Consider the following 16523-nt stretch of genomic DNA (forward strand, 5'->3'; position numbering starts at 1 on the left):
TCGCACACTGGAAGGTTTAGGGGGGGGGGGGGGGAGGCTGCCAGTATCCGCTGATGTCAAACAGTTAGCACTGGAAACTTACCCAGTTAGCACTGGAAACTTACCCTTTAAGTCAGCGGGGCGATTTTCTTCATTTTACTTGTCTTTTCTTCGCCCGAGTACATGTTAGTTTACCAATTTTCGTCAATGGTTATGAGTTTGCCACAACACCGGTAAGCCTCCGATACCAAAAGTAGCACTTTGGTGTAACATTCTCATTTATTAACCAATGTACATTCCATAGCCTGTGGGGCCCAATGTTCCATGTTCACTTTGTTCCTTTCTCAATATTCTCATATTTTGTTATTCTCGTTCCGACAAATGATGTCCCCTGGATAGTACAACGTTTTACTTCACTTCAGCTTTAACAGTTCACTCATTTATCGAAAAGCACACGTTCTCCCTCCATTAGCGCTTCAACATCGAGATTGATAACCATCCCATCTCTTACATTATAGCATATCAGTTTTCGTCAAACTTAAACCATGCAACATCCCGTGTACTATTTCATGTTAAGAATTACATACTGGGACCCCAAGTATGACGAACCTATTTTTGAACAATTATACTATAGCATTGGAAGCTCTAAACATATTGAACTATTCAAGCATTGCATTTGTTTTCAGGTAGCCTATTCCACAAAGTAATCAAATACGTGATTGAGACATGCTACGGGCACCCTGGTCTTCACTTAAGTACCCAGTATCATGCTATAGCAGAAATGCGTGAGAGAATGGGTTATTTGGATTCCCTCACCATTTGACACCTACTCCTAGACAGAACGTGAGTGACAAAAAAATGTTACTGGTGGCCCATTTCAGAGTGGCTCACTGTAAATCACTTTTTTTTTAATAGCAAATACATAACACTGTTCAGCAGGATGCTGCCGGGCACGCCGAATCCCCTCCCATTTGTGATCGATTAGGCTTTGCTGGTGTACTAGTTTCCAAGCACCCACAAACTTGTTTTTGTAAACAAAACACTTTAAATTATAAATACAGCCCTGGTTTGTGTAACATCTTTCACAATAACTGTTTTTGGCCAAGTGCATTCTTGTTCATGATATTGTCAAAGGCGTGAAAGCCCACCTGTTGCTTCATCTCTAATTCTGTACTTGACCATGAATTTGTGTAAATAACGTTTTCCCGTTTTAGATTTGCAACCGAGTTTATATAACAGTATTTAATACAATGAAACACGAAATTCTCACAGCAGTTATGCTGCCCCTGAGCAGGCAGCTGTCCAAAACTGAAGTTTTGGACACCCCAAAGTACCTATACACGACTTACTAAAACGCCTTTAGCCCACACCTAACTTAGGGCACTGTGCCTTGGGCACTGTGCCTTGGGCATACTTCAGAATTGCCGAATGTGTTTTCTACACTTTGGCAAAGTTCAAGTTATCAAATGTCTAAACTTTCTCGGACCCACCCCTCTTTTAGCGGCCTTATCGAAGACCTATTGTAAATCAAACCAAACAGGGCTTACAGCCAGCCCACTAATTGCAATCGGCTGGCTTTATTTGTATTTTTTTTAAATCAAGCATTTACTTCTTATTCAATGCCTATCCCTCCTCTTCTTTTATTTGCCCCTCCCCTGGGGCAATCTTTTTTGCTATTCTATTCCTTGGATGACTTTTATTCTTCCACTGTTTATATTCAGGGAAATACTTTCTTTTGCTTCAGTACTCCATGAAAGCGGTTTCTTGCTCTCCCTCATGAGCTGCTTCCACCTATGAATACCTTCCCCTCTGTGTTAGATGTTGCTCGCTCCTCCCCCACCCCAGCTCAACCACTGCTTCCGCCCACATACGATTTTTTAAAAAGATCAAACTTTTTTTAACCCCTCTGCAAGGGCTTATCCCTAACTCCAACACCTTCAGTCGAGGTTAAAAAAAAAAGTGGAGGCAGATGTAATTAGTTGGCGAGTACAGTAGCTGTCATTTGCTACTGCGGCTCACTGGTTTTGATAAAAAAGCTTCTACCCATGTCTAAATTCATTTTTAGGTCTTGCCTGAGCCAGCGCATGCGTTGCGAGACATTTAGTTAGGGCTTTTAAAAGTGCTGCCACACGGCCTAGTTCTTGCGTGTGCACGCGCGCAGCCGCCAGCTTTCCGCGCCCTGACTTTCCTTTATGGCTTTCCTTTGCCGCACGCACCACTCGCAGGCTCACCCCCTGCTCCCCCTCCCGCCACAGAGCACTGCCGCGCGTCTTGTTTTTTATTGCGATTGTTGTCCGACATGCATTTGTCCCTGGCCGCACCAGCCCACTTCTACCCAGCTCGTACTTCCTGATAAACAAGTAACATGTAAAAGCATTCCCGTCCAGGAATACAAAATGCTGGATGTGCATTTCCCTGCCATAAGCGCTTACGCAGTGCATTTGGATTCCCCTTAGTAGACCTGAAGTCCATTCATAATAAGCACCGCGCTCACTATTCGAATCCTTCACTGTACTTGTTTCTGTTCCCTCATCTTCCTCAGGTACATCCCCTGCAGCTTGTTCTCCGCATCCTCACGCTTCTGCTGTTGCCGCATATAGGCGCCGCGCTCACTATTTGAATCCTTCCCTGTACTGGTTTCTGTTCCCCCATCTTCCTCGGGTACATCCCCTGCAGCTTGTTTTCCGCATCCTCACGGGTCTGCTGTTGCCGCGATCTGTGCCTTTATTTTCCCAGAGGACTGCATCTCTTTTCTGCTGGTCGCTATCACTGCACATCAATCCACTTCCATTGGCATTTATCGGTCCGTGGCCCTCTTTCTCGCCGTCTGCCTCACTTTCTCTGTATAGGCACATAGCCCCCTGTCACCCGTCGTTACCCCATCCCTCCTGTGCGCCATCTCTTTCGGTGTCTATGATTCAATCCTTCTCTTCCCTGTCCTCTTGAAGCGGTCTGCATATCCCCCCCTTCATGCAGAAAGCGATCGTGACAATGTATGCTGCAGATAGACCCTTCAACCCGGCAGCACATTAACACGTGAAATTATCGCGTGGAGTGTGCGTTTGTACCCGTTTGTGTGGGGTCCGTTTTCTGTGTTTGTACATATGGGCATCTCTGAATTTCTACATCAGTGTTCTGTGCGCTTCTATCTGTGGGAGTGCGTATGTTCCTTTGTGCATGTGTAGGTGATCCTTGTGTGTGCATGCTAGTTCTTTGTGTGTCTGTTGCACATGTGTGTTTATGTGTGGTTTGAGGCATCAGAGCTGCCTCACAGGCCAGGAGCAGCAGCTGGGTGTTGATGTATGTGATTGGGTTATATAGCAGCGGCTTCACAGTGCATTCTGAGGCGGATGTATAGCTGGTCTGAATTAAATCTGTATCGATTTCTACCCAGGCTTCGCCTCCTCTCCTCCTAGATAACCATTCCCTCCCCTCGATCCTCAAACCACCACAGCTCAACTGTGATCAAAAAGGCTGCAGTCCCTGACCACCTCTTGTAAACTTTATTACACAGCCAGCTAGGGATATGCAATACATCAAACTAAATGCAGGCCGGAAATATTTATGGCCTTGTCCGGCTCCCTCATTACAACATATGGTATTCATGTGCCTTAGGAGGGCTTGGGAAAATGAGAAATTAAACAGTGATGTAGCTTGATAGACATGCAAAGCTATGCCCTGGGAGATGCACCACCTCAGCCTCTGACTCTTGCCCCGAGCAAGAGAGAGGAAGGCGGAAAAGAGGGCTGCTAACGACTTTCAGTTTTAGACTTCTATGCATTGTTATGCAGGGACTCTCATCGACCCTAGGCAATTTAAATGTGTACTTTTCTAATTTGGTTATATACATGTGCAGCTAAGTCATGTACCAATGTGATCATGTAGCCCTCTACAATGTCTAGCTGATTGTTGTGTAAAATCAATAAAAACTTTTTTTTTTTTTAAAGGCGGCAAAGAAAGCGCATGTTTGAAGCCGTTATGTTTTCTGAACGAGCATCTCTTGAATTGAACAAAGGCTTTTACGAGCCTCCGCAGCTTTTCTGCCAGTGACGTGTAAGTGAGGTAGTGTAAGTGAGGTAGAGTAGATGTGTACATTACCGCCTCACTTCTGTGAAAGCGTACATTACATTTATACATGTGTAAACTAAGCTGAGTATGTATATATTATGACCTATTTACTTTCATATAGGAAGCAATGACATGATGTGTGCATTACACAGTTTATTTTTGTAAGGAAGCTCGGCTGGGAATGATGTGTACATTACAGGTTTACTTGTGGAATGAGAGCAGGAGATGTCCACATTACAATTGTACTTTCATAGAGCAAGCAGAAGTCATGGCAAGAAAGCTGGTGTAACGTGTACAAAAAAAAATTAACTATTGTCAAGTAAGCAGGTAAAAGATGTGTACATCACAGTTTTACTAGTGGAAGGTAAGGGGAGTGATATGTACATTACAGTTTTACTTTTATAACGGACTCAAGAACACAATGTGCACATTGCAGCTTTCTCTTTAGAAAGTAAGCAGAGAATGTGTAATTTATATTTTCACTTGGGTAATGCAGGAATATAAGCTCTACACTACAGTCTACCTAAGTGAAGTAACAGGACAGGGTACCCCTGTACCTGTCGCTTCTCCCCCAATGGTCTTTATTTCTTCTTTCCCTCCCACCCAGCCAACCTCCCCACCTTGTCCATGTCGCATCTTCCCCTCCCACACCCCAATTGTCTTGATTTCTTCCTCCCCTCCAGCCCCTGCTTGTCAGTGACGCTTCTTACCCTTCCACCACCCCCCCCCTTGTCCGTGTTACTTCTTCCCTTCCACCCCCATCCTTCTGTTGACCCTCCTACTTCTTCCCTACCACCCATCACCTTCCAATTGTCTGTACTGCCTCACCACCCTCCATAAGCGAAACAAGGATTGGCATAGCCAATAGTTCTCGCCTTTGGGACCTGATGCATAACTAAATACTTATAAGTGTTTAGTTATCCAGCACAATATCCTTGGTGCAACAACATCGAGTATTGCATGGCTAAACACTTATAAGGTCCCAAATGCGAGACCTATTGGCTATGCCAATGCTTGTTTATCTACTGCTTCGACAGGCGCCTGCCAACGCAGAAAGGACACAAATAAATAAAACTGCGTCTGCCTCACGTATATGCATACACGGTATCACGCTGGATACCAAAACATCATAACATCTACATGAGCAAACATGTTATTGCACTGTTTGTTGATGCTGTTGTTGTACAGCATCAAAAAGACATGTGAGCAAAGATTGAGGGGGCAAGAATAAACTAGCTAACACTGTGGTGGTAAATAACTGTGCCAACGGAGTTACCCAACTATATTTTTCTATTTAGGAAGTGAGAGGCAGTCAAGAGTTAATACCATAGTACATTTAGGTGGAAACCCAATCTTAAATAATAAGTGGGGAAACTGATCAACATACCCAGAATCACAGTGCGACCATGTCATATAAATCTAGCTTTCTGAGTAACTGGTCGTCGCGTTTGTCAATAAACGGGAACTTAAATGTCAGTTTACCGCCGACGTGATTAATCGGTCTCTTAAAACAGATGATTTAAAGCCCGTAACGAGATAGCATTTTAGACACGTGCAAAGTTCTGTCTACACCGAGAGCGAAAAACGCAGAATTTGAACTTCCCACTCCGGAGAGGGATAGGCTGAGTGCTGCGAGCACTTCCCCTTCAATAAAGCGGAGGGCTGGGAGCTACAGCTGTGGAGAGCGGGAGTCGCGCTGCTGTCAGGGCCACGACAAGAAAGCGCACATGTGCAGCTGCAGCACGGGACGCAGAAGCCCCCTGACCGCCTCAATAGGGGCAGCCTCGGAGGGACTCATCCCTGAAAACGAGGATCTTCAACAGCAGCGCAGGGCTGGCTAGCCAGCCAGCCAGCCCGCCCGCCAGCACTGTCCACGCCAGTACCCCCATCCACCCGCTCATCGGTGCCAGTACCTGCTGCTGACTCTTGCTGTACGGCTTGGCGTTGATGTGATATCTCCGGGTCCGGATCTTCCCTCCGCCTCCTCCCGGCGGTGGAGAGGCCATGGCCGGACTGGATCCCGCGCCTCCCCCCGGGGCAGAGGACGCCCCGCCGCTCCTTGGGTGGGGGGGACGTATGTGAGGCTATTGCTTCCGGCCGCCGCAGCCGCTTTCTGATCCTCGCACCTCTGACGGTGCGTAGTTCACGCGGCCATGGGGGTGGGCGCGGGTCACACAGTCGTCCCCACCTCGTTTCTCCCAGAACCGATAGCCTGCGCGCCACCCGCCGCCGAGAACCGCGCGTCAGTATCCGGCGACACAGCCACAGGGAGACGTGAACACCGCGCGCCAGAGAGAACCAGGGGTATAGAAAGGAAAAGAGGACAAAACCGCTAAGCTGCCGCGCACCCTAGCGTATTGATCGCTTAGCAGAAGCAGGGAGAGCGAACTCCGCCCTCCACTGAGCACGTGAGCTGACGGCCATCTTAGGCTGTCAGGCTTCCCGAAGCGGGGTTGTAGGGAAAACATGCCACACATAGAACAGTACAGTGCGAGAATATGAAACAAACATTCAAATTGTTTAAGGGCCTTGTTTAAACCGGCTCTTAATTTAAAGACGATCCAAGGCGGTGTATGAATGTAGGAAACATTGTTAAGTGATGAAAGTTGTAGCAAAGTATCTCACAGTGTCGTACCCAACAGAGCGTCCCCAAGTATGAAACTAAGCGGCATAAGTTTGCATTTAACGATCAGGGTCTTCAACATAGCCACAGCACGATGCCGATGTTTTGTTTTTGTGCAAAGTATATGAACGTTAAGTAGCAAAACAATCTATTTTAGTTAAATAAGAACCGACGAACCGCCAACTGCGTGTTTTAGACTTGTTTCAATTGTCTATTTTATTATATTAAATACCGTAGTCGTGGACTATTTCCTCTGCCTGTTAAATCATAATGAGACGGTATATCGGTTCGAGATGTCCGCTTCAGTAGCACTCGCATACTTTGAACAACCTAGTTCTAGTGCAAGATGCGAGTACAGCCGAATGGAACATGGCTTAACAAATGTCGAAATGAAACGGGGAAAGCAAATCTTTTAAGTTAGTAAACTTTATTTTTTGGGTAAAGCCTACCTGGAGATATTGTCAGAGTATACATAAAGCTTGGCATAGCCTTGGAAGTTGTCAACGGCTTATTGTGACACCCGGGCCATCCTAGGTGAAGTCTCGTCGTCACGTGATTATAAGGTTACCCTGGGCACTTTCATAAGTGGAAGCAATTTAATAAAGTTGAACGGCTGAACCGGGCTGTTGTTCCAGTGGTATACTGATTTCCATGCTGCTGTACGTAGTAGAATATGAAGAAATGTCCACTCAGAAACAGTTTCCTGAAGCGTAGTTTATTGTGGAAGCAATTAAAATGGTAAAGAGAAAACCCACGAGGGTAGCGATGGCCAGAAGTCAAGCTGTTGTCCAGTTGACAGCTCCAGTCGAATGTCAACTCGACAGCAGCAACACCATGGTTACAGAATTAGAACAACATTAAAATTCCAATAAAACTTTATTAAAGGGATACAACATTTCCCTTTCTTATGCAAAATAAAAAAAAACATTCATACAGAATAAGCAAATCAAACAATCAAAACAAATGATAATCTTTAAACTTTATAGGCATTGTAATGTTGCTGGGTGCCAGGTATGTGTTGCTCTCCCCCACAGATTCACTGGAGACGTCCTATGTGCTGGTAGAACCTTTATTATAACTTCTAGAACACCTAAGGAGAGAGCGCCGGGCAACACGCTCCGATCGCGTCCCTCGTTCGCGCGCTATGCCTCGCGCATGCGCTGTAGCGTCCGAACGGCCGCTACGCGCCTCTACGTCACTCCGTAGTGCGCGCGTCCACTAGACCGCGACACTACATATCTCCCCCTTTTCATACCACTCACACAAAGTCCCCGACCCTGAGGTCAGTCCATTTCAAAGTCTCTGAACTTGGATGGTCTCACCACGGCTCTTCCCCCCCGGGTGTGTCTTACCGGAGTGGAATGTCCTTCTCGGCTTCCCTCTGTGACCAGGCCTCCGTCGGTACCTTTCGGAGTGCCCGGACTCTCTTTCTCTTTTACCTCGCCATCTTCTCTCGTGGTCTCCCCCAAGGGTCTTCTCCCTGATTTGTCTCTCTCTCTCTCTTGCTCACCGCCCATGTCCTCTCCGGGGCCTCCTTCGGATGAGTCTGTGTCCTTTATCACCCCTTCTGCCGGGGTTTCCCCTTCCGTGCACTCTCGGGGCCACTGTAGGATCTTATTGCATTTGGCCATGCGCTCGTGTGACCACACGTTACCATCACTGAGCAGTGCCGCCCGGTTATACACTTCTTCTACTCTGAGGGGTGGGGAGTACTTGCTTTCTCCTTTCCGCTTAAGGACAGCCAGCTTCACTCTGACCCACTCCCCTTTTTCCAACGCCGTTTCTTTTGTCCTCTTGTGGCGGTTGTAGTGTTCCGTGTAGATGCGTTGTGCCTTCTGCAGGTTGTGCTGCACCACTGCTGGAGACCATTTGCTGGTGATGGTCTTCTCCTGCCACGCCACATTGTCTTTGGTAAAGGGTTGCCGTCCCCGTAAGATCTGGAAGGGACTGTACCCCGTTCCAGTGGGGGTGATGCGGTACGCCCATACCGTGCTGAGCACCTCCTTCTCCCAGTCTTTACCTCTTGTGATGGCCGCCTGTATGGAGCCCATCAGCACCCTGTTAAACCTCTCTACTTGTCCATTGCTGGATGGGTGGTATATCGAGGTGTGTTTGAGTATTATGCCGTTCCTGTTCGCAAACGTGACCCACTTGTCGGAGATGAACTGGGGGCCATTGTCGCTGATAATGCTCCTGGGTATGCCTTCCCGAAGGAACATCGCCTTGAGGAAGCGCAGTATCTCGTCCGTGTCCATGACCTCGTTGATGTGCACTTCTGGCCATTTCGAGTATTTATCCACTAGTACACATAGATATTTGGGGATGCCTTGGTCGTCCAGTATTGGTCCCAGGATGTCTACTGCTACCTCTTCCCACGGGTTGCTGGGGTTAGTGAATTTCCCTAAGGGTGGTCTCATCGGTTTGAGAGTCTTGTCCGCCCCTAGGCACTGCGCGCAGTCCTTCACGTGCCTCTCAACATGCGTGTCCATCCCTGGCCACCAGTAAGTTTGTTTTGTCCTGGCCTTTGTCTTCACAATTCCCAGGTGGCCCTCGTGAAGTATGGCTAGCAGGGTAGGTACGATGTTCTCCGGCGGCACCACCCTGTCACCCCTGTAGACGAATACTCCATCGTTGCCCACCGACAGCTCTTCTCTGACTTCGTAAAACTGCCTGATTTTTGATCCTTGTCTCCTCCTGTCCGGCCATCCCCGCACAATGCACGCCTTGATTTCCTCCATGTCGGCATCCGCCTCATACGCGTTCTTCCAGTCCTGCCTGCTGATGGCTTTTTCCGGATCGGCCGTCAGAGCCACCATCTCGTCGTCGTCTTCCCTGTCGTTGGAAGCGCTGTCCATCGCAGATGCCCTGCTGAGGTAGTCCGCTATTTTGTTCCTGGAGCCCGGGATGTACTCCACGTCGTACCTGTACTCCAGGAGTTTCAGTGTCATTTTCGCTATCCGGGGCGTGGCGCTGGCATGGCCATCTGATGTCAGTACTTTCACGAGAGGCTTGTGATCTGTCTTCACCTGGAATCTGGTCCCCCACAGGAACTGACGGTACTTCGCCATGGCCCACACTACCGCTAGCATCTCCTTCTCTATCACGCTGAACTTTTGTTCCGATGCTGTCAGCGTCCGGGACGCAAAGCTGATCGTCTCCGTTCCGCCTTCTGGTCTTTCCTGCATGAGCACGGCTCCCAGCCCCTTTTCACTCGCGTCCGTCATCAATATCGACCGCCCCTGGGGATCGAATCCTTGCAGCGGGATCGCTCCGCCAATCTCCCGTTTCACTGTGTCGAACTCCTCTTGCGTCTCCTCCGTCCATCTGAACGCCGTCTTGTCCCTCGTGAGCTGCCTCATGTGGTGGGTTTTCGTGGCAAAGTGGTGGACGAATTTGCTGTAGTACTCTGCCATCCCTAGAAACAACCGTACTTCCTCCTTGGATGTGGGTGGCGGTGCTTCGCAGATGGCCTTTACGTTCCCTCTCTTCGGCGTTATTCCTTGTGCCCCTATCTCGTGTCCCAGGTAGGTGACAGATGTCATCCCAAAATGGCACTTCTCCCACTCTGCTGTGAGGCCCTTCTCTTCCAGGATCTTCAATACTGCCGACAGTTTCCTGTCGTGGTCCTCCAGCTCCGTCCCCATCACTAAGATGTCGTCCTGAAAGTATTGCACTCCCTCAATGTCCTTGAATAGGCGGGCCATTAGCTTCTGGAACACCGCCGCAGCCGAGGCGAGACCAAAGGGCATGCGGCAGAATTGGTAGCAGCCGAACGGCGTGATGAACGATGTCAACTTTTTGCTTGTCGGATGTAGTGCCACTTGATGGTACGCCGATTGCAAGTCTATGGTGGAGAACCATTTCACTCCTTTCGTGCGGGCCAACATTTCCTCAATGCGTGGCAAGGGGAACCTCTCCACCACTATGCACTTGTTCAACTCCCTGAGGTCCACACAGAGGCGCACTTTGCCTGACGGTTTCATGGCCACCACCAAGGGAGCCAACCACTCCGCGCTGTCAATGGGCTCAATGATTCCTCCTTCTTCCAGTCGGAGGAGCTCCTGTTGCACCGCTTCCCTAACGGCAATCGGGATGTTCCGTACCTTGTGCGCAACTGGCCGGGCGTCGTCTTTGAGGACGATTTTGTGGGAGAACCTCTCCAGCCTCCCTATCTTCCCGTCGGGTGCCCGCTCCGCCATTTTCCTGCCGCCGACTCCTCTCCGTCCAGCGTCGCCAGCACTTGGGTGTCCCCTCCTGCGTTCAGCTGTATTCCCAACACTCCTTGGTCCATCCAGCCCAGGACTGACGGTCCTTTCTCCGCGACGTACAGCTTGCAGATCGCACTCCGCTCCTTGAACTGGAACTTCATTGTCTTGAACCCTACCATCGGGATTGGGTCCCCTGTGTAGGTGACAGGTCGAATGTCGGGGGGTTCTAGGTGTGCGCCCCACGTGGGTCTGAACTTCTCGCTCCATACTGAACGTTGAATGATCGTGTAAGGAGATCCTGAGTCCGCCACGATGGTGATGGGTATGCCTCCTACTATCATGTCGCATTGGGGTTTGCGCGATCTTCTCTCCTCTATGCCCAGTACCTGGTCTTCAATACACAGGACTTCCTCGTCTTCTTCACGGCCTTCTGCTTCTTCCCCCTCGTCCTGTGCCACGAACTTCACCGCCTGCTGTCTTCCTTTCCTGCGACAAACCTTTTCGTAATGGCCAACTAGGCCGCAGAACGCGCACTTGGCTCTGAACGCGGGACACCGTTTGTCATGCGCTGCATGGTTCGAGCTGCCGCACCTGTAGCATTTCATGGCCTCGCCTTTGCCCTGTTTCCATGTCGGTCCGGGTCTTGGTTTCCCTGTGGCCGCTCCTCTGTACTCCCCCGTCGTTTGTTTCCCCCGCGCCTGGTGGTCCGCGTCGTCTACTTTGTTGACTGTGAGTCTGGGGGCCTGTTCTCTTTTGGCTGCTTCCGCACAGCGTTTTGTTAGCTCCGCTCTCTTCACTATGGCGATCACTTCGTTCAGCGTCGCATCTCCATTCGCCCATAGTTTGTCCTGTACTGACTTGCTTGTCGTGTGCATGACGATCTGGTCCTTGATGAATTCGTCCTGCAGTCCGCCATACCTGCACGTCATCGCCAGCTTCCGCAGTGCCGCCACGTAGTCATCCACGGATTCTCCCGCTTCTTGCTTCCTCTGCTGGAAGTTATAGCGGTCGATGGAGGTGCACACTGCTGGTCGGTAGTGGTTGTCTAAATCTTCTATGGCGTGGGTGAACACGTCTGTGTCCCCTACTGGTCTGGTGATCGGTGTGAGATTTTGAAACACCCGTATCCCTTCTGGTCCTAGGTTGTGTAGAAGTATCCTCTTCCTCCTGGCGCTAGAGAACGCCTCCTCGTTCTCATCTTCTAGCGCTTCCAGGTAGTTTCTGAAGTACTCCCTCCAGTCTTCCCACTTCATTATGGGTTCTCCCGGGCGTGGTAGGAAAGGTATCGGCGTCGTCAGGGTCGCTGACTGTGCACTCATTTTGGCGTCCACTTGCTTCCTTGGGCTACCTGGTGCGTCCGTCCCCGTTCCCCTGCTTCGGGTACCTGGGACTGCGTTCGAGCCGGCTGCTCCGTCGTCCCCTGACTCCGCCAGGATCTCTTCTGCGGCTCCGCCGTCCGTCCGCGATATCCCCTACCACGTGGCTGGCTCCTTCGTTGCCCACGTGCCACTCTCCGGCTTCTATCTGCCTCTGCCGCGCTCTCCCGGTGTGTAGGTGTCTGCTCTTAGTCTCTCCGGTCTCTCACCGCGTATGGTGGTGTCTCTTCTGGTGGGCTTCTCTCTGATGCAGGTTAGGGGGGGCACCTTCCGCCTGTTGCACCTGGGGTTCTTCTTGTCCCAGTCTCGTCGCCACTGTAATGTTGCTGGGTGCCAGGTATGTGTTGCTCTCCCCCACAGATTCACTGGAGACGTCCTATGTGCTGGTAGAACCTTTATTATAACTTCTAGAACACCTAAGGAGAGAGCGCCGGGCAACACGCTCCGATCGCGTCCCTCGTTCGCGCGCTATGCCTCGCGCATGCGCTGTAGCGTCCGAACGGCCGCTACGCGCCTCTACGTCACTCCGTAGTGCGCGCGTCCACTAGACCGCGACACTACAGGCATGACAATCTTTGTTTTACCAGAAACGGACTTGGGATAGACGGATTATTACAGTGTCGCAACCCAACATTACCTCGGAACAATTAGCAGTAGAGTCAATCCTACAAGTAGCACTATTATCTGATGTCACACCGTGACAATCATTTATGACAGGATTTTGTGTTATATCGTTTCCAAAATCCCATGTGGAACAATCATGAATACCTTCCCTGTTGGTTATTTTTTTTTTCAATTATCACCTTCTGATAAGGCTTTATGCTCACAATTGCACCTTTATTCCACCAACCACGATTCTTTAACAAAACTGCTGAACATGCTACCATACAATTTGTGCTGGTCTAGTGAATTTTGATTCTCATTTTAGAGTTCTCCTATTTTTTTTAACAAGAACCCATCGCACAATAACATAGTCCACTCACTGTTTTTATCTTAGCAGAAAAGGCCACCTTTATTAAGACAGGTAAGACTTAAACGTTCTTTATGCACAACTATACACAATTATTGACATTATCAAAACCCCTTTTATTGCATTATACTTTGAAAAACAACCCCAACACATTTAGCATGAGAATACCCCAAACAGTTCCAACAAAACTTGCATAACTAACCCCCATGTAATGCAAAATCCCCATCATTTCCTTCCCCTCCTTTGCTTACTGACCTTTCCCCTCCCCCTCCCCCGCCCCTGAGGGATGGATAAGCCCGCTTCAGGCTATCCAAAACCCCCAAAAACGCCACCCATAAACACTTTTATTACACCATAAACTTTCGTTCCAAAAATTGGCAAGCAGATCCCTCACTTCCAATAGATAATAAGCTTGACCCATTTGTGATAAATGCACTCCATCCTCTCTGAATAGGTGACCCTCGGAACATGTAATATTATCATGCGATAGAACTATAATACCCATCGCTTGGCAAAAAACTTTCATCGCTCGATTGAGCTTCCTTCTGGCCTTTTCAACAGCTGCATGATTTCTTGCCCCTCTCCACTGTTTTCTATAAATGAACTCTGTCCAGACCACACATGTGTTCGCCCAACTGTTTTTTAAAACTGCAAGGTCCAACTTCATTTGTTTGATAAGGGATAGACCCGACAAAGGCACTAAGTCATTTTCTCCTGAATGTATAATTAACAAATCAGGAAAACCTTGTGCAGCAGACAGTTCCGTTAGAGTGGGAAACAACCCAGCCCACCTCATCCCACCTTTTCCGTTCCAGAATACTTCATGCCCTTTGCCTGGAAGTCCAAGTGATCTGCCATATATCTGCTGCTCCGCAAAGATCGCTGCCCATTTAATGAAAGAGTGTCCCACTAACCAGGTGTGCATTTTTGTTGCCAGTGGACCTTTTACGCAGCCTAAACAGAAAAAACAAATATTAGAAAGGAATAAAGTGGACAAATTGAACTCTCATTTCCTGACATAGCGAGTACAACAAGCCGATTTCCGCCTCCCAATTTTCCATATATCCTCCCAATTCCAGCCCATTCTGCCAGCCTCAGTAGCCGCCCCAATCCGAAAAGAGTGTAACAAAAACTAAAGGGTCGATTCCAATCCTGACCAAGGCCTTCCTTAACACAGCTAATAAGTGGGTGCTAAAAATCTTATTGCCTTTAAAATGACAAAAAATGACACCAGGCCTGAAAACAGGGGACTTAGAAAATGACTCCCACTCCATCAAAGGACAACAATCTATGACCCCGCTACTGTTTAGCTGAACCCACGTGCCTCTGCCTATTTGGTCCGTTTTTGACATACGCAACCAAATCCTTAGCTTATTATCCTGTAACTGAACCTCACTGCTCTGGATGCCACCCTGATCACGCAGGCCCAGTAATTCAGAAACCCTGAAAGCACCAAAAAACAGCCAAATCATGCATAACCGAAATCTATAAACCTCCCAATCATCGTAACAACAAAAAGGTAACTGAAACAACAATGTTTGCAACAAATCAAAAGTAACTGGTTCTCTCAAAGGCACAGGATGAGTGCGCTCTCTGCTAAACCCCTTCAACATTTTCTTAACAAAACATCCTCAACCGGACCATAACCCCACCATAATTGACCATAAAAGGAAATCCCAGCTAATTTCCCAGAAATAGTCGTGTGAGATAGGCCTTTGTTAATTCAATGTAGAACAAACTGTAAAATGAAACGTTTGTTACCATCCAAGTTCCCACCATAACATTGAGATCGTTTTGCATAACTTAAAAATTAGTTCCAAGCCTGTTGGTAGCTTCGTCTGGTGGAGGGAGCTATGGAATGTTCCACTATTTCCTCAATCCCCCAGCACCCAGGTGTTCTGTGGAATCAGAGTTTTTACTCTGTCCGTCCCTGGCACCAAACCGTGAAATTTCTGCCAATTAAAGCGAGACAAAGCGCCTGCAATAGAATTATTGATGCCAGGAATGTGCTTGGCTCTGAAAACAATATTCAGTTTAAGACTCTGCAGCATGAAAACCCGCAAAAGGCGTAAAACTCATATCTTTTGCTCTTTGTTTATTAATCAGATTTACCACAGGCATGTTGTCAACATGAAAAAGCACACATCTATCATGAAATTCATCACCCCACACTAGCAAAGCCACTATGAGAGGAAATAATTCCAAGAAAGCGATACTGCATCCTTGTTGAAGCCAATGTGGAGGCCACTTTTCTGCATACCAGCGACCCTCCCAAAACAGACCAAAACCATGTGTCCCAGATGCATCTGAAAAAAGTAGTATTTTCCAGATTGTGTCATCCTCCATAAAATGCAAAGACATACCGTTAAAATCTTCGAGAAACTGTAACCAGATAGAAAGATCTTCCTTGATAGCCTTAGATAATCTGATCCTGTGGTGTGGGAGGTAAGTTCCAGACATTGCCATACCTAACCACCTGCAAAAAGTCCTACCTGCCTGACCACCCTGCAGGCAAAGTTTAAATAGCCCAAGAAACGCTGAACCTGCCTGAGCTCAATCTTATCTTTCACCATAACACTCAATAAAAAGGACCTGATTTCCTGTACCTTATCAGCCGGTAAACGTGCTATCATGTCCTGAGTGTCAGTTTCGATTCCCAGTAAGGTTAATCTGGTGCTGGGTCCTTCAGTCTTTTCCGGGGCTAATGGAACACCCAATTCTTTAGCCATGTCTTAAAAATTGCGCAGAGCCCTGCTACACTGATCTGAATGGGCGGATCCAATGAACATAAAGTCATCCAAATAATGGCAAACATATGTGTGTCCACTTCTCTTAGTAAAGCACCATTGCAGAAAAGTACTAAACATCTCAAAAAGAGAACAGGGCACGAACAACCCATTGGGAGGACCTTATCTACGTAGAATGCACCTTCAAAAAACATGCCTAAGAGCTCAAAATCCGATGGATGTATCGGTAGTAAACGAAAAGCTGAATATCACTCTTAGCCAATTCAGCTCCAAACCCAACCATTCTTACCAGTTTCAAAGCGTCATCCACTGATGCATAGGACACATTCGAATCATCTGGAGAAATGAAATCATTAATGGAATGACCCTCTGGCCAGGAGAGACGGTGAATCAAACGAAATTCACCAGCCACTTTCTTTTGAACTAGACCCAAAGGTGATACAGTCAGGTTTTCCAACGGGATTTGGTGAAATGGACCCGCTATTCTGCCCGCTTGCAGTTCTGCTTGCAGTTCTGCATCTAATTTCTTTTGCACAATATGTGGTAACTCCT

General features: G+C 48.2%; 1 protein-coding gene across 2 annotated transcripts in view; it reads right to left on the minus strand.

Annotated features, from left to right (window-relative positions):
- NUP153 (nucleoporin 153) overlaps nt 1–6403 on the minus strand; it is a 608884-nt gene extending 602481 nt beyond the window's left edge. Inside the window, exon 1 of one of the 2 annotated variants that reach the window (XM_085607084.1) lies at nt 5961–6403. In XM_085607084.1, coding sequence (XP_085463210.1) covers nt 5961–6053 — 93 coding nt within the window. In that variant the 5' untranslated portion in view covers nt 6054–6403. The remainder of the gene's footprint in view (nt 1–5960) is intronic. The other variant, XM_085607083.1, reaches the window with a different exon arrangement.
- Between the last annotated feature and the right edge of the window lie 10120 nt (nt 6404–16523).

This window comes from Triturus cristatus, chromosome 5_2 (genome assembly GCF_964204655.1).
Source record: "Triturus cristatus chromosome 5_2, aTriCri1.1, whole genome shotgun sequence".
NCBI classification, from domain to species: Eukaryota; Metazoa; Chordata; class Amphibia; order Caudata; family Salamandridae; genus Triturus; species Triturus cristatus.